This window comes from Neophocaena asiaeorientalis, unplaced genomic scaffold (assembly GCF_003031525.2).
Source record: "Neophocaena asiaeorientalis asiaeorientalis breed wild unplaced genomic scaffold, Neophocaena_asiaeorientalis_V1.1 scaffold21, whole genome shotgun sequence".
Lineage (NCBI taxonomy): Eukaryota > Metazoa > Chordata > Mammalia > Artiodactyla > Phocoenidae > Neophocaena > Neophocaena asiaeorientalis.
In genome coordinates, this window is record NW_020174053.1 from 110156 (window position 1) to 132970 (window position 22815).

The window sequence follows — 22815 nt, forward strand, 5'->3', positions numbered from 1 at the left end:
ATCCTCCCGGGCGGCAAAGCCGGCCCCACCGGGGATCTCGGGCGAGGGGAGGCCGGTCTCTCCGGCCCCGCGGCCTAGGACTTCGGTCCACTCCCGGCCGCCCCAGGGCACGGCCGCCGAACATGGAGGCGGACCCGGGCGCCCCGGATGGAAACGGACCCACAGTCCCTCTCCTGAGGCTCAGACCTCGCGCGCTGGGAGGCGGGGGGGCGGCGGGGGGGGTGAGGCAGCATCCGACAGCTCGGATACAGCCCCAGCCATTAGCTTTTATTATCCATCCCTCCAGCCAAACACCCAGGCGGGCCGTGGCGAAACGCCCCTCTGCCCCCGCGTCCCTCCTGCACCCCTCACCCCTCAATGTCCAGCCAAATTCCCATTTTCACCCTGCGTTCATTTAGCCGGACCGGTCCCCATGTTTAACTCCCTACAAAGAGGTGTTACAGATGTAACTTGGAGAAATGAATCCCGCATTTCCTCCCTCAACTGTCTCGTCCTTCACCCCTTCAAGACCTTAAAAACAGTCTAAGCTTCCAAGTACTGATCACCCTAACTGCATTTCTTGCTGTTTGGGTAACCGTTAACAATCCTGGTCTGTGCTCTGTGTTTTGTGATAAAGAGAAGAAATACTAATCCAGATTTAGGGAAAGTTTTCCTGTTGGTTGCAAGAATGTGTTGGAATATCCCCAGGCCCATGAGGCGTTTATTGATCCAGATTTTTTTTTTTTTTTTTAACCATCTTAGAATAGTTGCAGAGATACTTGGGGCTCAGTATATTTAGAAATTTGGGGAAATTCATCAGTTCTTCACTTATTTCCTCATGTAGTTTTTCTAATGTATATTATAAACAGAAAACAGTGGATATGCCTCATACAAGTTTTTGGGACTTGGAGAACCACAAGAAGTGGGAAGGTAATGTGTTATATATTTTTTAAAGTCTTAATATATTTAGGGTATGAGGGTATGACTTCCATTTATTTAATCACATATGCAATTAATTTTAGTTGCAATTTCTCAATTTTGGTGTTGTCTGTTGTTCGAGTATAAGGATAGCTACACCAAATATTTGTAAAATTGTCTTACTGTTGATAACCCCAAGAAGATGCTTATTTCAGACTTGCCTCTCTATTCACCTGCTTTCTTCCAATTTGGCATTTGGATTTTAAGTTACCTTAATCTGTCTACTTGAAGATACCCTAAACATCAGAATCGTCTAGTAACTGTGTATCTATGATTTGAAATGTTTGAGTATTTTTACTTAGTTTAACAATGGATTTTGCTTTCAAAGTAGGTTACATTTATACCTCTAGCATCTGGTCATCACACAAGTACTTAAACTCTATATGTAAAGTAAAATGAACTTTTAAACAAAACAACAAAAAAGAGGCCACTATTTTTTTAACCTGCTTTTAATAATGGAAGTCTAATGAACTAGTTTATTATAATGGAAAATATTATAGGAAACACAAACTTGGAATGTTTGTATGCTGATGGAAGTTTTTATTAGTCATTTCCTTTTACTACATTTTTGTTTTAATTACCATACTAATAAAATTATCCTATTTTATATTACTGGTTTCTCTGGAGCTATGTTTTCATGGATTACATCTGCCAAATTGAACCCCGAGTGTTCAATAGATATAGTGTTTTTTAAGTATTTTTCTCATTCTACAACTGGGTTACCTTGTCTTCATTCTAGCACACCACAGTGTTTTCTACGTTAATTTTAATTACTGTAACAGATGTAAAAGCGTTGCTATCATTTTATAGTTTTTAATACCATTTTTATATCATTTTATACCCTTTTAGTGCTTTCAATTGCTTTTCTACATATATTCAAAATAATTCTACTTTCATTCTTATTTGATAGCAGTTTTAAAGAAGCAAACGTAAGATTTTAAGTAGGAGGGTTTTTTTAATCATTTTAGTATTAGAATTAGAATGTAGAATTGTAAACTAATTGGCAGTTATTGCTCATGTGAGACTGGTAAACTTCTATTACCTCAGCAAATAATTATTTAGTATCAATCTAGGTGCTGTATAAGGACCCTGACCTCTAAAAGAAGAGAGATTATTAACAGCATATAAAGCTAGATGGAATATTCTACGTGCCATAAGCAAAGAAGTAGGAAATTCAGGCACTGAGAAAGGTGGCATGCCAGGCCTTAAAGGTGGGAGTCATTTCCAAATGGATACCCTGAGTCAAGGAAAGCAGGGAGTAGGTGATCCAGTGTGTCTGGAGCATTCCCCGGATGATAGGAGTAGTGGATGATTAAGGTGGCAAAGATGGTTTCAAGGTTATAGTTTTATTGGAAAGAAAAATATTAAGTAAGAAGGTCAGTGAATAACAGAAGCATATTAAATCAGGAATTCAAATTTAAGCCTAAAATATCATGATTCTGGGGTTCAAAAATACCAAATGTTCTTTAAAAAAATTGTGTTTTAAGTGCTGATATGCCTCCTGTATGATCATCTCTAGGTCCGTCCATGTTGCTGCAAATGGCATTATTTCATTCTTGTTTTATGGCTGAGTAATATTCCATTGTATAAACATACCAGATCTTCTTTATCCATTCATCTGTTGATGGACATTTAGATTGCTTCCATGTCTTGGCTATTGTAAATAGTGCTGTAAGGACCATTGGGGGTGCATGTATTGCTTTGAATTATGGTTTTCTCCAGATACATGCCCAGGAGTGGGATTGTAGGATCATACGGTAGCTCTTTTTTTAGGTTTTTAAGGATCCTCCATACTGTTCTCCAGTGGCTCTACCAATTTACATTCCCCCACCAGTGTAGGAGGGTTCCTTTTTCTCCACACCCTCTCCAGCATTTATTATTTGTAGACTTTTTGATGATGGCCATTCTGACGCGTGTGAGGTGATACCTCATTGTAGCTTTGATTTGCATTTCTCTAATAATTAGTGATGTTCAGCATCTTTTCATGTGCCTTTTGGCCATTTGTTTGTCTTCTTTGGATCGTCTGCCCATTTTTTGATTGGGTTGTTTTTTTGATATTGAGCTGTATGAGCTGTTTATATATTTTGGAGATTAATCCCTTGTCAGTTACATAATTTGCAAATATTTTCTTCCATTCTGTAGGTTGTCTTTTCATTTGCTTCATGGTTTCCTTTGCTGTGGCACACTGTGTTTCGGATCCAGTGGCATAAAGATAACTTTCAGATCTGTGATGTGGAGATATCAATTCCATCTTTGGTTTTTATAGCTGACATAATAATAGTTATTGTGTATTGTGCACTGATGTGCTAATGTCATGCTTATGCTTGCTTTTATTATCTTCATTCTATAGATGAGGAAACTGAGACACAGAAAGTTTAAATAACTTGTCCAAAGTCACACATCTAGTAAATTGCAGAAGGAGTTTGAACCCCTGAGTCTGACTTTAAAACTCATGCCCTTAACCACTGGGCAGTTCTTCCTTCCTGTGATACTATTTTTAGTTCTATAAAAAGTGTGTCATTGTGTGTATGTTCGTATGTTGATACACGTTGTTTCAAAATTAAGAGATGCATGCATGATGATTCTTATGCCCAGTGAACTGGCATAAAGTAAAGCCCATAAGCAGATGTCTGAACACTCAAAGCATTCTGCCTTTAAGATAAATTATCAGATTTCTAAAGGTACATAGGGAATAAAAATCCCAAGTTCTTCCTGCTTGCCTGGACATTATTCCCCTATACCCCCTCATCTTTTGCCTGGCTCACACCTCATTATTCAGGCCTCAGCTTAGATCTCACTGGGTTTACTCCATTGTAGGTTAAGATTGTTAATAGGAGGTGACACTGTGCCAAGCACTGTTCTAAGTGCTCTACATATATTAATGCATCTAATACTTACTGTACTCCTATAAAGAAGTATTTCAATACTTTTTTTTTTCTGATGAGGAAACCAAACTACAGTGTGGTTAAATAACTTGCTAGAGGTTTCACAGTTAATAATGGCAGAGCAGGTGTCCCAACTTAGGCTAAGTACGAAATATTAAGGTCTCTTTAACCTAATACATGTTAATATATTATTGTGAGATTTAAACTATATAATAGAATCATCTCTCTTGGGAGTTTATAGAGCTTGGTGCCCCACCTTTCCATCCCCATTTAACATTCACTAAGGATTTTCTCATGACATTAAAAATATTTCAAACATTTTCTTCCTAAGAACATATCATTTTACTTAATCATTCTCCTATTTCAGTTAGACATTTGTTTTCCGCCAGTATTTCAAAATCATAATGCTTAGTTGAACATCCCAGTAATTTTTCTTTTTTCTGCATCTGTGTTCTTAGGATGGATTCCTAGAAGTAATGATCAAAGAGAATAAGCTTTAAGGTCTTTGATGGCCAAAAAGTTTTCCAGAAAAGCTGTATTGGTATGTACACTTGTCAGAAAAGCGTGAAAGAGCTGATTTCATTCCATGTTTGAATGAACTATTAACTGTAAAATTTTTTGACAGTTTGTTAGATGAACATTAATATCTAATTTTAATGCTGACTTTTTTCTACTTATATTTTAAGATATTAAAGTAGGCAGGTTGATTAAGAAGAAGCAAAGAGAAAAGTAAAACCACCTGGAATCTTCTTACCCATAAATAACTTCTGTAAATATTTTGATAAACACTCTCCTATTTTTTATTCCTGTAGTTATACTTTACAGAATTTTTACTTGAGTTTTAAATTTAAAATACAAGCATTTTCTAGTCACCCATCTTTAGGCAAAATTATTTTTTTACTCCCCTGTGTTTTCAAAATACTTTAAATCCCTCTATAACACTTGTATATTTGGTGATAATTAACTGTTTCTTCTTTATTTCTTTTTTGCTTTCTGTGTCTCTGCTCTTCATCTATAAAACAGAAAAAAAAAATACTAGCTAGGGCATAGATTTGTCATAAGGATTAACTGATAATACAAAATACAGTGCCTAGGATCTTCTTTATCTTGTTTGTAGTCTTTAGGCAAGGACTTTGGTTTACACTGTTTTATCCCAAGTCTTCTACAGTGTTTAATACCTAGTAGATACTTCATGGATGTGTTTTTATTGTTAAAGGCCATAGAGTATGTTCTTTAAATGGACCTGCTGATGTGGTAGGGTGAACAAAAGTCAGTAGATGGCTATGAGATGATCGCAGTAATCAGTAGAGCAAATAACACAATTTGTGTACCCAAACATTTTAAAATTAACTTAGTATGTATGATGTGATTTCTTGAGTGGTCACATGCATTTACCCTTATCTACCCCACTTAGCTGGGGAAGGATATTATAAAGGCAAATTTCTAGAAGTTAGTCTTAAAGTCTTTCAAGAACAAAACATTTTAACTATTTTAAATGGAAAAATTTAAATACATGGATTATATTTTTCTACCTTCAAGTAACATGTAGCCTATAACTTCACTTATTATGAAGCATAATAATAGCTAACATTTATGGGGCACTAACTTTATGCCAGGTACAGTATTAAGCACTTTACTTACATTATCTAATTTAGTTTTACAACAATTGTATAAAGTTTATACTGTTGTTTTGCCTATCTTCCAGGTGATAGAACAGGGGTTATCAAGATTTCTGATTTATCCTATCTAAATAACAATGCTTGTTTTGCTTTTTTTTTTAAAAAAAAGTTGGTGAGGACAGCAGAACTCAATGATTTCTGTTGATGTATATTAATGATTTTTGGTCTTCTTTCCTTGCCGTTAGCTGTTCCTTGCTGACGTTGTCACTTCTTCCCTCTAATTTGAAGAAGATAACTGCTATGGACTGTGAAACTGAATGACAACAGCTAATATTATGGCTAACATAAAAGTATTTAGGCAGCAATTAAAGGCCTTTAGGACTCGCAGATTGTCTAGGTTGGAGAACTGAGAAATTGCACTTTCAGAGAGTAGTTGGGGCCTCTAACAATCAGATAGACCTGGGTTTGAATCCCAGCTCTGTCCTTTACTGGCTGTGACCTTAGACAAAACTCAGTTTCTCTTTGATTTCTTGTACTTTGCAAGTTGTTTTTACTGATTTAAGCTAATGAGTATAAAAAGTGCCTGGCACATAGAAGGCAGTGAATGTTATTATAAAATGACTTAGCAGTATTCACTGAATTGATTAGACAGAGATTTTGTTTGTTTGTTTTATTTTTCTGTCTACTTATTCACTGGCTTTTAATTGTGTTCTGGGTAATTGGGCTTACCAGATGAAAAGTACCTAAAAAATCAAGTTTACTGTTATTGCTTTTAATATGTAAGTTTATATTTTAGATTTTTCAAAGGGCTTTTAAATTTATTACTTCATGTCATTTAGGGTGAAGCTAAAATTAGTTTCTGTTCTTTGTTCTTAGTCATCTACTCATTTCCTATTCAAAATTACATGGGCTTAATTTTATCCTTTATTCTGTGACTTAGTCTGTTTCACATCTTGGTTTTTACTTTATAATTTATTTTTATTATTTTGTATACTTATAGGGAGCAGTTCTCCCATATAATTGAGGCTGCCTCCTCATTGTTGACTTAGACGTTTTTTAAGTCATCGTTTCTTTGAATTGCCCCACTGAGTTGGCGATTTTATGTATTAGGTACTTCTTGGAATTTTGCTGTAATTGTAAATGATTAGTACAGATCTAAAAAGCTGGAAGTGTGCAATAAATTATCTATTTTGATAAAGTAGGCATTATTTCTATTTTTGCTAAGATAGAAAAATGCCTTAAGTAACATAAAAATTGTGTTCATAACGTTATGTTAAAATTAGCAATATCATGCATAGGAAAAAATAATTTTAAATAGGAGAGATGTTTTCCAAAGTGCATTTCTATTATTTTGACTACTTCGTTTTATCTTTTAAAATTAAATTTTGAGTTAAATATTTTAACATATTTATTTTATCACGTTTTTAAAATAGAGAAAAAGTAAAAGTGATAGTGAAAAATCATCTATAATTTTCCCATAGAGATAACTTAAAGTCGTGGTAATGTTTTCATTTTTTTTTAATCTCCTAGTCAATATAAACACATCCTTTAAAAAATTTGTATGCATATGTAGTTTTGTTTCTTGCTGTTCATTCAATATACGATGTTTTCCTGTATCATTAAATATTCTTTTAAAAGATTATTTTTATTGGGCTTCCCTGGTGGCGCAGTGGTTGAGAGTCCGCCTGCCGATGCAGGGGACACGAGTTCGTGCCCCGGTCCGAGAAGATCCCACATGCGGCGGAGCTGCTGGGCCCGTGAGCCATGGCCGCTGGACCTGCGCATCTGGAGCCTGTGCTCCGCAGCCGTAGAGGCTGCAGCAGTGAGAGGCCTGTGTACCACAAAAAAAAAAAAAAAAAAAAAAAAGATTATTTTTATTGGCTGAATGCATTCAACACATTCAAATACTGCAAATTAATCAAGCTCATATTGTTGAGTATTTAGAGTATGACCAATATTTTTATTGTTTTAGTGAACAATGTGATAAATGTCCATGTATATAGATCTTTGTACACATTGATGAATATATTTTAAACAAATTCCTAGATGTGATCATGCAAATTGCCCTCTAGAAAAGTTGCACCAATTTATATTCTTAGAAATGCATGTGTGTCGCTCTCTGCACCCATCACAGTTTCCCTTCACAGCCTGTCTTTGTTAATTTGATAAACAAGAATGACATAATAGTGCTAAGAAGCTCCTTCAGTAGAGTCAGAGAGATTGAGTTTGAGTTCCTGTTCTGACGCTTGTGTGATCATGGGCAAATTTCCTATATTTTCCTAAGCCTCAGTTTCTTTGTGAAATTGTGATGATAGTACCTATTATCATGGTAATATCATATAATATCATGGTTATGGCTATCAACCAATAATGTACATTGAAGTATAAGCCCTTGAGAGATGTTAGCTGTCATTATTAATTATGAATGAGATTTCACCTCATTATATTCTATACTTGGTATGCCTATATTTTATACCTTGTAGTGGGTGGTATAAAGGAAAGTTAGTCAATTTTAAATAACCATCTTTTATGTACCGTTATACTGTAGGACTCAGTTCCAATACTTTTTCAGTTGACTGTCTTGATTTTCAGGATACTTAGTTCCAATACTTTTTCAGTTGACTGTCTTGATTTTCAGGATACTTAGTTCCAATACTTTTTCAGTTGACTGTCTTGATTTTCAGGATACTTAGTTCCAATACTTTTTCAGTTGACTGTCTTGATTTTCAGGATATATTATAAGTGACCCCCAAATAATATAAATTTTTAAAAATATTTCAACTTTTTTTTCTTGTCTTATTGCATTGGTTGAAACCATAGAACAGTGATAGTAGGCATTTGAGCTTATTTCTTATTTTACTGGGTCTTTCTCCCTGTTATTTCATTTTTTAAATGCCAGTGGCTATTGTTTCCTGACATAGGTGTCCCCTGCTTACATACACATATTCCTGCAAATATCTATAAAAGCTAAATGTGAGAAACTTGAAAATAGATTTATATATTATGGGAGAATTCCTTTAAATTGTTAAATTCCTAAGTATCTTTTAGGCACATCTTCAAAACTATATTTTCAGCATTTGACTCATGTTCTCTTCTTTTTAAATTGAACATACAGTCAGTTTAAATAAGCCTAAATGTCAGTAAGGCTGAAATTTTGCTGCTTTCAACCCACTTAATGATTCCATCCTTGTCTCAATGATACAGACTTTGAGACCCACTTTACTTTTCAGCATTGTCTGCTATTACATTATATTTATAAAATACTAGTTAAAGTAAATGAAACAAATTTGCCCCTTGGAATAAAACCCTTATTCAAATAAAGTCTTAGGGTCATAGTCCCAGAGCCCTCCTTACTCAGCTTCTGAGGCATCTTTCAGAAAACTGTTTAAAAATGACTACCCCCCAAAAAAGATTCAAATAATTTACAAATCACAAATAATGACAGTGCTACTGAAACTGAAGTTTTCAGGGGCCAGCAGGAATCCCACCCTGTGATACTGTAAGGTTTTTGTTAAATAATTTTTGTACCAAAGTCCTGATTTAGCATGTTTTAAAAAATGATTAAGTATAGCAACATATACTGTATGAAGATATGGCATTCACAGATCTAGGTAGTGTCTTCCTATTGTTGGGTTACTAAAATTTGAATCCTGGACTCTCTTCTTTTTTGTACAGTTTTCCATCCATGCAAAACTATATTTTTAAATACCATCTTCATGCTAATGACTACCAAATTTTTATCTCCAATACTGACTTCTCTCTTTTACCCAGATGTCTTGGAACAGCTCTACTTGTATAGCTATTAGTATCTGAAACAAAATTATCTAAAACAGAATTTTTGTCCTTCCAGATCTGACCCTTTCCAAGTCTTCCCCACTTTAATAAATGTTACTACCATCTTCTCAGCTGCTCACACCATAGATCTAGAAGTTCTTGATTCTTCATGTCTCTTTCATCTTCCACACCCATCCAATGCAAGTCTTTAATCAGTACTTATGATTAAATGAACTGAATTAACAGTGTTCAATATTAGAAAAATCTATTATCATAGAATGAAATCTACTGGTTAAATGTGTATTGTTATAATTTGAATATACTATATACTATATAACTTACCTTTCTTATATAGGGAACTTTGTATAAAGTATAAGTAAGATTATACATATATTTGATTAGTTTTGGTGCCATCTTTGTTAGGTTTTGTCATAATTAGGCCAGCCTCATAAACCAGTTGGGATGCTTTCCATGTTCTCAGGTGCCCTAGAATAATCTCAGTAACAAAGGGTTTTGCCAGAACACACCCACAGAAAAAATGGGTATAGCATTCTTTGTCAGGAATGGAATAGAGGGTATAAATTTTTAACAAAGTTTTTATTTCTTCCATGGTTATTCACTTACAACCTTTTCTTAAGTCGGCTTCAATTATGGATTCTTATTTATTGGCATAAAGATTTATGCAAAGAAACCCTTCCATTTCATTGAACATTATATTTGTATTGTTAATTTGTAGAGTTCCTCAACCTCTTGGTCACATTTTTAGGAAGTTATTCACTTATTCATTTATTCATTCATTCATATTTAGAACCAGCTCTCCATTATATTAACCATTTCTACGTTTTTTGCTTCCTAATTTACTTATTTATGCTTTTAATTTTACTTTGTCTACCTTTATTTTGGCTTGTTTGCTTATTTTAACCTTTCTAATTTAAATGTTTAATTCATTTATTTCTTTTTTCTATTAAATACATTTACACCATTAATTTTTTCATTGAGTATTAATTTGGCCACATCCCATAGGTTATAATTCTATTGTCATCCATTTTTAATGTCCGTAATTTTATTTTTTATTTTTCTTTAACTGCAGGGTTATCTGGAAGAGAGTTTTAATGTACAGATATTGGGAGTTTTAGGGTTTAAAAAAATTTTTGTTATCAGATGCTGACTTCTCATTTTTTGTATCTCATAGTCAGAGTATACTTCCATTCTCTATGTTTTTTTCCTAAATGCCTTGAAAAAGTTGGTCAGTCGAGTGCAAATGTCCTCTGTATCTTATCTTTGAAGTCAAGAAATCCCTAGTAGGGTTTCCCTGGTGGCACAGTGGTTGAGAGTGCACCTGCCGATGCAGGGGACACGTGTTCGTGCCCCGGTCCGGGAAGATCCCACATGCCGCGGAGCGGCTGGGCCTGTGAGCCATGGCTGCTGAGCCTGCGCGTTCAGAGCCTGTGCTCCGCAACGGCAGAGGCCACAACAGTGAGAGGCCCACGTACGGCAAAAAATAAAAAATTAAAATAAAAAAAAAAAAGTCCCTAGCAATTACTCTGTGAGTACTTCAGATAAGAGCCATTTTAATTGTTGTTGCTGTTGTTGATTAAATACACATATACCCTGGAGTTTAACGCCATCATCATCATTTAAGGCCTGTGGATAAAAGAAGTAAATCTAAAGCTTTAGATTGTCAGGGCTTTTTGTCATCTTTGTGTAAGGATAGGATGGTGTAACTTTCAAAATAAGCTGATTTCTAAGTTTGTTTGAAAAGTATTTGAGTTCCTTAAATGGGGCATCTCTGCCTGCAGATCTCTACATCTCCTTGGCCCTTGTGTGCTCCCTTCTGTGTGTGTTCTAGGATTTCCTGGGGTTGGAAGTTGAGCCAGCAGCTCTGTTTTTCCATGGGCCCCACTATGCTCTTTACCAGTTTATAGTATTTCAGGGTGCATCTTTCAAATACTCTCACCCCCAAAATTGTAAAGCTTTGGAAATAAAAATTAGTTCTTTCCTGACCTGTTTATGGATGGGATGAATACATTGGCCAAGAGAAATGACAGAATTATAGAAAATACTCCACATTCTTTAAAATGGATGGTGGACAATTCTAGTGATCCCTATAAGTAAGAAAAACAAAATGCTTTAAATTGCTGCTCTTTTATTTCCCATTAAGTTCTCTATTTTTCAGTGTTCTTTCAGGTCTTTTGATTATATTAAATAGAGGCTCTGCTAGGTCCTAAGGTCTTTAATCCCTCCCTTTTAAATAAGAACCTCAGTAGGGAATCAGAGGCAGCTAATGTTTGAAGTCAAATACTGATCCACAAATTAGAAAAATTTTCTGTACTAGGAGAGAGACTAGGTTTAGAGTATAGGTAGTATAAGTGTGATTTTGAAAAAAAAACATAAGGAGTTGGCTTATAAGGAAAAATTTCACAAAATTAATTCTGTGAGTTTGGTTGATGTAGAAAATTTTACTGCTAGCCTAGATGGCTGGGAAGCATGTGCCATGTTGACAGCTGCAACTTAGCTTCTAGACCATCCCATGCTGGGAGAGCACCTGAGTGAAGATGTGGCAGGTAGAGAAAACACTTTGGAATTCCTGAGTGATAGCCAGAAGCCAGAATGCCAATTTGGCAAGAGTGCTACCAGGTGCTGAGTCTTGGGCCTGAGCATTCCTCAGAATAACAGGTAGATCATAAATGTTTATTTCCCACTTTGAGAGCAAATGAGTACTTAAGTCTTATGTGCATTTTAATAGATTGAATACTATTTTATGATAAACACCTAATATAAGCTAATCCAGTTCAACATGGATTTATATTTGATCAAAATCCTGAATAATTTTCTTCTCAATGTGTGCTAACCTCTTCCTCAACTTTTTATATTATCTCTTAAAAAATAATCAGAATTAGAAGATAAAATAAAACAATCATTTATTTTAGAAATACTGGGTCTAGGGACTTCCCTGGTGGTCCAGTGGTTAAGACTTTGTGCTTCCACTGCAGGGGGCATGGCTTAATCCCTGGTTGGGGAACTAAGATCCCACATGCCAGCATGGCATGGCCAAAAAAAAAAATAGAAATACTGGGTCTGAAGACTGATTAATTTGTTTTATTGCTAAATCTTTGCTTCCCAATAAAGTAGCTTTTTGCTTACTAAACCCAAAGGCTTAAGAATCTCTTCCAAGAGTGAGAAATGCGGTAAGTTGGTTCTGTCCTCCCTGCACCCCCTTCTCTCCATGCACATGTGTGCATATGCACACACAAGTGCAGAGGAGGAAAGGTGCCGACAAGGAAGGAGGTCCAGAGACCAGGATTACGCTAAGATTCTTATATTTAAAAATCTTTCATCAATCGTTTTATCTAAATAAATAGTCACTTGGTTTAACAAGCCATCCTTAGAGCATCCATTGTACTTACGCCCCTTCCTCAAGAATCTTTCATACTTAAATATTTAATAATTACTTTAATCATATAAACATCACAGTACCCTCAATGATCTTTCTTTTGGAGTTTTGATTTTTGTGGGAAGGGAGACTGGACGGAGCAACTAGGATGGGAGTATCTAGACGGCCAAATGGCAGCATTAAGCCTCTAGGTATCTTGAGAGCTGGGAAAGAAGACTGGAGATGCGTTAGAAAAGGAGGCAGAAGAGCAACAAGAACGCACTTCCTGCTCCTGAACATTGGCAGTTTCCTGCCGGCAGTGCTTGTCCTCGCCTTTCACTCTTCACCCCAGTCAGTCCTGGCCCTCTGGGTCTTGTGGAGGCTGGGAAAGGACTGCAGGGTTGAGGGTGGTAGGCTGGTTAATTTTGACGGAGAATTAGAGGCTAAAGTAGAGCCAACGTTTGCCTCATTGAACCAACTCTGTTTTCCCAATTCACTGCTATTCCTTCTTTTTTTTCCTCTAAGTTATTGTCCTTTTATTTATTCCCAGTCTTTCATTCATACATAGGTGGGCATACCTTTTTTCTCTCCTGCCCCATTAAATCCATTCTTCTGGTTTAAAGTTCTTAAAAGAAAAAAAAAACCTTACCCTCCCTACCCACCAAAATATCTTTCTATATCTTATTCCTTTCCTGCCAAACTTATTAAAAGAATACATATGCTGTCATCTCTTCTTCAGCACACACTTACTCCTTAACTGGGAGTTTTTAGCCTGTGTTCTGTGGTCCCCCAAAGGGTCCATGGATAGAATTTGGGCATTCTGTGATGTTGGGTGGGAAAAAAATTTATGTATTTATATTCATATCCTCTGATTGAAATTTCCTTCAATTATGAATGTAAGCAACAAGTCCAATTTTAATAACAGCATATATGACTGTGTCATCCATAGAAATCATAAATGTTTCCCTATCATGTTACAGTTGAAGTAAATACTCTGAAATATCATTTTTACTTTTAATTACTTCAAAATCATGGTAGTTATTAGGTCTGCTGCTACATCTTATTTTAATGTGTTAATAAAAGGCATATATTTTACTATATCACATTTTTACATATTTTGATATTTTAATATAATTGGCTTCTTTGTAATGCAGTCTCTGTTTTTGCTTTATCATTTAAAAGCATTACTTCGAAAAGAGGTGTATAGCCTTCATTAGACTGAGAAAGGATCTATGGCATAAAAACTTGGTTAGGAGCAGCTGCCTGTTCACCCCACCTGTCTTCATATCTCCGAAAAAAATCCCTCAGTCGTCACTAATCACCTTTACCCAATGTCCTCAGTCATTCTGCAGTGTATCTGTATCATTTGGTGCCATCAGTTATTTTTTGTTACTCCTTCCTCTTTTGTCTTTATTATCAAATCCTTACTGGACCCATTGGCTCATCTTAGAAAATATCTCATATTTGTTTCTTTTTTTCTGCATAACTTTAGATACCAGTTACCTTTTGCTTAGACCATTATGTATTATAATACCTTCCTAACTTGTCTTTGAGTTTCTTGCCCCCTCAAACCTAATAGAGCTGGAATTACCATCCTAAAATGTAGTTAAAAACACATCATTCACATTCTCAGAAACTTTCAGTGGTTCCCCATTACCTTTCTTTTTTTAAAATCAATAATTCTAATTTTATATTAGTTTTATATTTAATTTTATATTGATTTGATTTATATATAAATTATTATTTATTTTATTTAATTTTTATATTTTTTATTTTATATTAATTTTATATTTAATTTTATATTGATTTAATTACCTTTCTAAAATGTGGGTAGAAATACACTGTTCCCTTTTTCAGAAACCTTCAGTAGTTTCCCAATAACAAAGTTGAAACACTAGTATAGCATTCAAGACTTTCCATGAACTAAGTACATCCTAACTTTCTAGCCTCTTCTACAGCAGTATTAATCTCACAGTATTCTGTATATTTTATCATCTTTCATGTCTCTGGGCCTTTGATCCTGTTTTCTCTGGGCAAAAATCCTTTCTTTCCCTACCTTACCCCACTCTCCATCTTGCCCTACCACAGACACATACACCATAGTATATATAGAAATGTGTCATCATCATCATTCTGTTCTCAGCTTATATGTTGCCTCTCAGAACCTTCTCCAATCTGAGCCAATGTCTTTGTCTCTTGTATTCTATGATATATCACTATTAATAGCATTAATTTTGACATGCGCTATATTTTATAGGCATTCATCTATTTGGTTTCTTTAGTAAATTTATATTCCTTAGGGTAGCAACCGTATTCATGTTTGTACCCTCTCTCATCTTCTTCACTCAATGTCACTTTCTCATAGTAGGCATTCAAATAAATGTTTCTTGAGTGAATACATGAATTCATTGAATACTGGCTTAACCTCTGATTTAGCTTGATTGGGTGACCATGGACCAGGCTGCTGTTGTCCTGCGTTTCATCAGAGTATTACTTTTAAAATGTATTAGTTGTACACATTTTACAATAGAATTTGATCACCTAGCTAACATCTGTAAAAATGCCATAAGAACTAAATTACTCTGTATTTAATGATATTACTATCAAGAAAATAGATTCCTAAGTCATAGGATTTTTTTCCATAAAAGATTTGTTAAATAACAATTATTTAAAGGAGAAAATTATTATGGCTTTAATTTTTTGATAGTAACTTACAGATCTTAAGAGAAAGCTAATTCTGAAAAGTATACTAATTTATTACTTTATTAAAAGTTAATGAAATTATGAGAGAGGTGGGAGCCGATGGCTGATCTTTGTCTACAGTCATTTATTTTAAAATAATTTTGCACAGTCCACCATCTATATTGTTAAACTGAAAGAAGTATTTTCTCATTTTCCATAAGAAAAACCTTTGTTTCCTTTCAGGTGCTTGTTATAATTTCTTCTAATTTTACTTCCATTTTCTCCCACATCCCTTCACTTCTGCCCATCATCAGATCAATGTATTTCTTCTAAATTACTGATTCCCAGCCATTTTTATACTCATGTTCCTTACTAAGCTTTCTACCATTATCTTTTTTTGAATATTTTTTCCTCCAGTTTTATCAAGATATAATTGAGATAAAGCATTGTATATATTTAAGGTGCACAGCATAGAGATTCAACTTACATACATCAAGAAATGCTTATCACAGGGCTTCCCTGGTGGCGCAGTGGTTGAGAGTCCGCCTGCCGATGCAGGGGACACGGGTTTGTGCCCCGGTCCAGGAAGATCCCACATGCCGCGGAGCGGCTGGGCCCGTGAGCCATGGCCACTGAGCCTGCGCGTCATGCTTATCACAGTAAGTTTAGTGAACATCCATTATCTCATATATATACAAAATTTAAATAAAAAGAAAAATAAAATAAAATAAAAAGAAAAAAAACCTTTCCTTGTGATGAGAACTCTTAGCATTTTCTCTCTTAACAACTTTCACACATAATGTACCACAGTGTTCATTATCTGTATCATGTTGTACATATTACATCCCTAGTACTTATTTCCCTTATAACTGGGAGTCTGTGCCTTTTGACCACCTTCATCCAATTCCCCCTCCCCCCACCCCCTGCCTCTAGTAACCACAAATCTGATCTCTTTCTATTTTTTGTTTGTTTGTTCTTGAAGTATAATTGACCTACAACACAATGTTAGTTCCTGTTACACAACATTGTGATTTGATATTTCTGTACTTTTCAAAATGATCACCAGGGAAGTCTAGTTACGATGTGTCACCATACAAAGATACTCATAGTTATTGATACTATTGTCTTCTAATTATCCTTATTAGCCAAAGTATTCCATGACACTTAAATCTTGAGTAGTTTTTCTTACAAAAAAGGATAGGTATGTTTGGCTTTTCCAAACTAAATGTCATTCCCCTTTCCCTCTGAGAAACATTGTTCTAAATTATTTTATTAATTTTACAAAATTCATGTTCTGAGATCAGGAACAAAGGCAGAACTTTAGAATTATATTAATGAGAACATAAAATAATGAAAATCAGGTTTTCTATTGTTTTGTACTGAAATTTCACTTTTAGTATAAACTTTTAAGATAATAATATTTACTATGTGCCAAACACTGTTCTAAGTTATTATATATATTACAACCCTGTGCTGTTGGTGGTGTTATTATCCCCATTTTATGGTTGAAGAAACTGAAACACAGCAGTTGTGTAATTTGTCCAGGATATTTGGATACTTTTTGGGAGAGGGTGTGTTGTGGTGTTGGTTCTTATATCCATAAATTATAAGATCTCTCTCTTGCTCATCCTCTTTTCTTTGGACCCCATGCTGGAGTAAACTCTACCCTAGAACTTATAATAAGGGGTCAGGTACACGTTTCAGAATACCAGTAAATCAGATATTAGAAATAGTGCTGCCTGTATAGGAACACATGTCCCAGTCTAGTCTAATTCCCTTTGGTACATGGGGCAATTGGTTTGTCATTGAGAAAAAGTTTGGATGGAATACCATACCCCTTTTCTAACATCAGCAAAATAGTAGTACCCAAATGTGGCAAAGCAAATAAAGAAAATGACAAGCCAGTCTTATGATTATTGATGTAAAAATTCCTAAGGAAATACCAGCATATACAGTATCATCTTCCAAAATGTAATAATGTTTCTATATTAGTAAATCTGTTAATATAGTTCACAATATTAGTAACTCAAAGAAGAAATTATGATCATCTTAATATATCATTTTAATGCAATACACATTTTTAATTTTTTTCTTAAATCTTTCATGTAGGAGGAAAACATTTCTATAAGTGACTTTTTAAAGGCTACATATTATGTGGTGTGTAAATGTATAGTTGTATATAAACTTATAATTACATACAGCTAACACTTACTGAGTGCGTACTGTGTGCCTGGCAGTGTTCCAGGTGTCAAGTGTTTTACATGTGTTAGCTCATTAAATTTCAAAACAACTATTTATGTGTGTGTGTGTGTGTGTGTGTGTGTGTGTATTTTATTTCTTAACAGATGAGGCATGAGGAGGTAAATTTGCGCAACGTGATAGATGTGTATGTTTTATATGTATATGTATGTACAACCTAACCAGCCATCAATATAATGCTTAATAATAAAACACTAGATGCATTCCCATTAATATCAGGAATGACACAAAATAACCATTGTTAACATTACAATGTAATTAGACAGAAGTATGAAGCAAGAGATGTAAAAATTGGTAAGGAAGAGGCAATCTGATGATTTTACATTATTATATATGCCTGGAAAACCCAAGAGCCTCAGTGAAACACTAATAGAAACATTGAGTTCACTGAGATACCTAGTTCACTAAAGTTTTATGTACAAGAATAAAAATAATTATTTTTTAGACACCAACAATAACTAGTTAGAAAATATAAGGGAAGAAAGAAACCTCTATTCACAGCAAGAATAAAAGCAAAATATTTTAAGACAAGTTTAAAAAGAAATTTATAAGCCCCCTACAAAGAAATCTAGGAACTGTATTGAAAGAGGAAATTTCAATCAATTATTCTTGATTAAACAATATAGTAAATCAGTAGTGCATCTTTGGACCCCATGCTGGAGTAAACTCTACCCTAGAACTTATAATAAGGGGTCAGGTACACGTTTCAGAATACCAGTAAATCAGATATTAGAAATAGTGCTGCCTGTATAGGAACACATGTCCCAGTCTAGTCTAATTCCCTTTGGTACATGGGGCAATTGGTTTGTCATTGAGAAAAAGTTTGGATGGAATACCATACCCCTTTTCTAACATCAGCAAAATAGTAGTACCCAAATGTGGCAAAGCAAATAAAGAAAATGACAAGCCAGTCTTATGATTATTGATGTAAAAATTCCTAAGGAAATACCAGCATATACAGTATCATCTTCCAAAATGTAATAATGTTTCTATATTAGTAAATCTGTTAATATAGTTCACAATATTAGTAACTCAAAGAAGAAATTATGATCATCTTAATATATCATTTTAATGCAATACACATTTTTAATTTTTTTCTTAAATCTTTCATGTAGGAGGAAAACATTTCTATAAGTGACTTTTTAAAGGCTACATATTATGTGGTGTGTAAATGTATAGTTGTATATAAACTTATAATTACATACAGCTAACACTTACTGAGTGCGTACTGTGTGCCTGGCAGTGTTCCAGGTGTCAAGTGTTTTACATGTGTTAGCTCATTAAATTTCAAAACAACTATTTATGTGTGTGTGTGTGTGTGTGTGTGTGTGTGTATTTTATTTCTTAACAGATGAGGCATGAGGAGGTAAATTTGCGCAACGTGATAGATGTGTATGTTTTATATGTATATGTATGTACAACCTAACCAGCCATCAATATAATGCTTAATAATAAAACACTAGATGCATTCCCATTAATATCAGGAATGACACAAAATAACCATTGTTAACATTACAATGTAATTAGACAGAAGTATGAAGCAAGAGATGTAAAAATTGGTAAGGAAGAGGCAATCTGATGATTTTACATTATTATATATGCCTGGAAAACCCAAGAGCCTCAGTGAAACACTAATAGAAACATTGAGTTCACTGAGATACCTAGTTCACTAAAGTTTTATGTACAAGAATAAAAATAATTATTTTTTAGACACCAACAATAACTAGTTAGAAAATATAAGGGAAGAAAGAAACCTCTATTCACAGCAAGAATAAAAGCAAAATATTTTAAGACAAGTTTAAAAAGAAATTTATAAGCCCCCTACAAAGAAATCTAGGAACTGTATTGAAAGAGGAAATTTCAATCAATTATTCTTGATTAAACAATATAGTAAATCAGTAGTGCTTTTTAAGCAAGGATTACTACAACACAATCTCCATCGAACTCCCAACAGCAGCTTTTCTATTAAAACTTGTCAAACTAATTCTTAAGTAGCTGGAAGCATATACATGCAAAAGATTCTTGTATGATTCCCACGCTGTGTAAAGTTTTGAGGTGCGTTGCCCTTCAAAGCTCTACATGACATGGCTGGTCTTGACCTTGACCTTTCTGACCTCATTTGCTGACTCCTCCCCTTGCTCACCTGCCACCAGACATACTGGCCACCTTGCTGTCCTGTGGATGCTCTCATCTCTGGGCTTTGTACTTAACCCTCCCTCCTCCTGTTACACATTCCTTTCACTTCATTTAGGTATCTGCACAAATACCACCCTATCATAAAGGCCTTCCCTGATTAAAAGTTTATCTATAGCATTTACCATCACCTGACGTGTATTTACTGTTTACATTCTCTCCCTCTGTGAGTTTGGTGAGAGAAGAGACTGGCTTTGTTCTTGCTGTATCCCCAGCACCTGGCACCTAGGAGGTGCCCGTTTGCTGAATGAAACTGGCATTAAAAATTACAGGTAAGATCACTAAGAGTTCTGAAGAGAGGATGAAATTACAGTCAATCTTGTTTTTCTTGAACAGTTTACCCTTGAACATCACAGGCATTAGGGGCACCGACCCTCTGTGCAGTCAGAAATCCGAGTATAACTTCACAGTTGGCCCTCCTTATCCAGGGTTCTGCATCCCCAGATCACCAGCCAAGAATCACATAGTCCTTATGTATCTGTTGAAATAAATCCACATTTAACTGGACCCATGCAGTTCAAACCCACTGTTGTTCAAGGGGCAACTGTAGTTATGTTCTATGAAGTCACTGCAAATACTGAACCATTGCTTCTAGAGGAAATACGGGATTAGGTTCCTGCAAGCCTCCGGTCAGAACATTTTCATGGACCAATCAATACATAACCTTGTTGTACATGCAGTACTGTTTAGAGACACTTTATTAAATATGTACTGTTGATTCATTAACACTGAACTCACAGCCAACAGCACTGTAACTCATGCCTGAACAAAGCTTACCTAACACGCATATTTCTCCACAAGGCACATCACAGACTTCTTGCACTTAGATAACACTTCAGCACTAGACTTGGGGGCCATTTAAACAGCAAATTCACCAACAGAAAGCACAAAAATGCAAAAATCATAGCACTAACAAGCCCTTTTTAAGACACTTGTGTCAGCATGAGGGCTTTGTTCAGCCTCCGCTGGAATGCCTGTCTGGCAACTCAAATGTTCCGCCTCTCTGCACATGCACGTTGCCGTGGGGCGACTGTAAAGCACCGCGAGGATTTATTGGGGTTACAAATAAACTTTAGTGAGTAGGCAAATTTGCAAGTACAGAATCCACAGATAACAGGGACCAACTATACATCATTTTTTCAATAAATATTTACTGTGTTTCTGCTATGTGCCATGCTCCCAGAGTTATTTACCACTCAGACATTTATCAAGTCCTAACCTTATGCCAGGCCCTGTGCAAAACTCAAATAATCCAAAGATAGGTTTAACAGTGTTCCAGGGAAGGTTTCATGGCAGAGTTGGGGTTTTAGCTGAATCTTCAATACTAATAGATAAGATTTTAACCTGTGAAACTATGGAGAAAGTTATTTTAGAAGAAAGAATCTTAAACTTGGCTATACATTAGAATCACCCAGACCAAAAAATAAATAAATAAATAAACATCTCTAGGGATGAAACTCTTACACCAGTATATTTTAAATCTCCCCAGAGGATTCCAGTGTGCAATCAAATTAAGAGAACCACTGCTTTAAATCCTTGTGTTTGGCTGGAGTGTAGGTTATGTGAAGGGTTGTAAAGAACAAATAAATCTGGAAAAGAGATTTTGGCCCAGTTATTGGAATGCTATCATTTAGCACATATTTATTAAGCACCTGCTGTTTGCCAGGCACTCTGCTAGTTGCTGGAGATACAGCAGAAAACAAAACACAAGAATCTCTGGCCTGTTAGAGTTTATAGTTGAATTGTTTTGGCAGCTGTTTAGGATGATTCATAGTCTAGATTTAACTTATAGTATATGATGATTTGCATTTAGAAGGAATCTTATCCTAAATGCTCAGAGTTCTAAATTTAATATCTAAATTGCTATATCATCCTCTGATATGAATAGAACTCAGTAAAGAAAAATTGTGTTGTGAACTTCTGTGCTAATTTGACTGAGCGTTTTCTAACACAACCATTCGTTTTGTTAGCCTCTCAAAGTTTTTCAGTTTCTTGCACACTGGGACAATTGTCTAAACCAGTAGAATGAGGACCATTGGAAGTACTAACTCAAGCATTTCATTTTCTCATCTTATACGAGCTGGTATGTAAGGAACTATTATCTGTCTTGATTATTAGCAAGAATTTATACTTAGATCAAACTTATAATTAACAAAGAACTTTTATTGGGTCATAATTTGCTGTATACCATGTTTTATATATTTTTTCTTGAGTTCCTTTACATTTAATGTACCATTACACTGTCTTCTAGACCATTAGCAAGAACAGAGACCTCTAATAATAGAGTCCTCTTTTAATTCTGTCTGATACAATTATTCTTTATAGCCTGAATCTGTCAATTTCACTTAAACTTTTGGTCAAGAAGTTTTGAGTTAGTTTGCTAAATAGAGTTATTTAATACCCGAAGAAGAATAAGACATGCAACATCCTCAGCTGGAACACTCAGCCTGAGATGAAATGATGTGCACGCATGAGCACATGCAGGTGGGAAGTGAGGGGTGCTGTCAGGAGTGAGAGGTACAGTGCTGTGGCATCAAAAGGAGAGATGGGTTGAGTTCTGACTAGGATTGGAGAATGATGTTGTAAATCTTATCATTATTGTGAGAGACAAAGTGCCATTTAACTACCATCCAGCTGTGTTATAATGCAGAGAATGTGTCTTACATATATTTTATATAAAATTACACAGTTTGGGGGCTTCCCTGGTAGCGCAGTTGTTGAGAGTCCGCTTGCCGATGCAGGGGACACGGGTTCGTGCCCCGGTCCGGGAAGATCCCACATGCCACGGAGTGGCTGGGCCCGTGAGCCATGGCCGCTGAGCCTGCGCGTCCGGAGCCTGTGCTCCACAGCAGGAGAGGCCACAACAGTGAAGGCCCGCGTACCAAAAAAAAAAAAAAAAAAAATTACATAGGTTTGGTCAGCTTTTCCTCAGTTTCAGTTGTACTTAATATAACTGTTAACGTGGATGATATCATGTGCTTTATACTTCTTTTATGATCATCTATGTCCTTTTTTCCTCACGAATTTTCTCTATCCTGCTCTGCCACACATGAGCTGCTTTAGCAACCTAGTA

General features: G+C 35.3%; 1 protein-coding gene across 1 annotated transcript in view; it reads left to right on the plus strand.

Annotated features, from left to right (window-relative positions):
- Positions 1-122: 122 nt before the first annotated feature.
- ZC3H12C (zinc finger CCCH-type containing 12C) overlaps positions 123-22815 on the plus strand; it is a 71851-nt gene continuing 49158 nt past the window's right edge. The window contains exon 1 of the mRNA XM_024754264.1: positions 123-221. Within this exon, the coding sequence (XP_024610032.1) occupies positions 123-221 (99 nt within the window). The remainder of the gene's footprint in view (positions 222-22815) is intronic.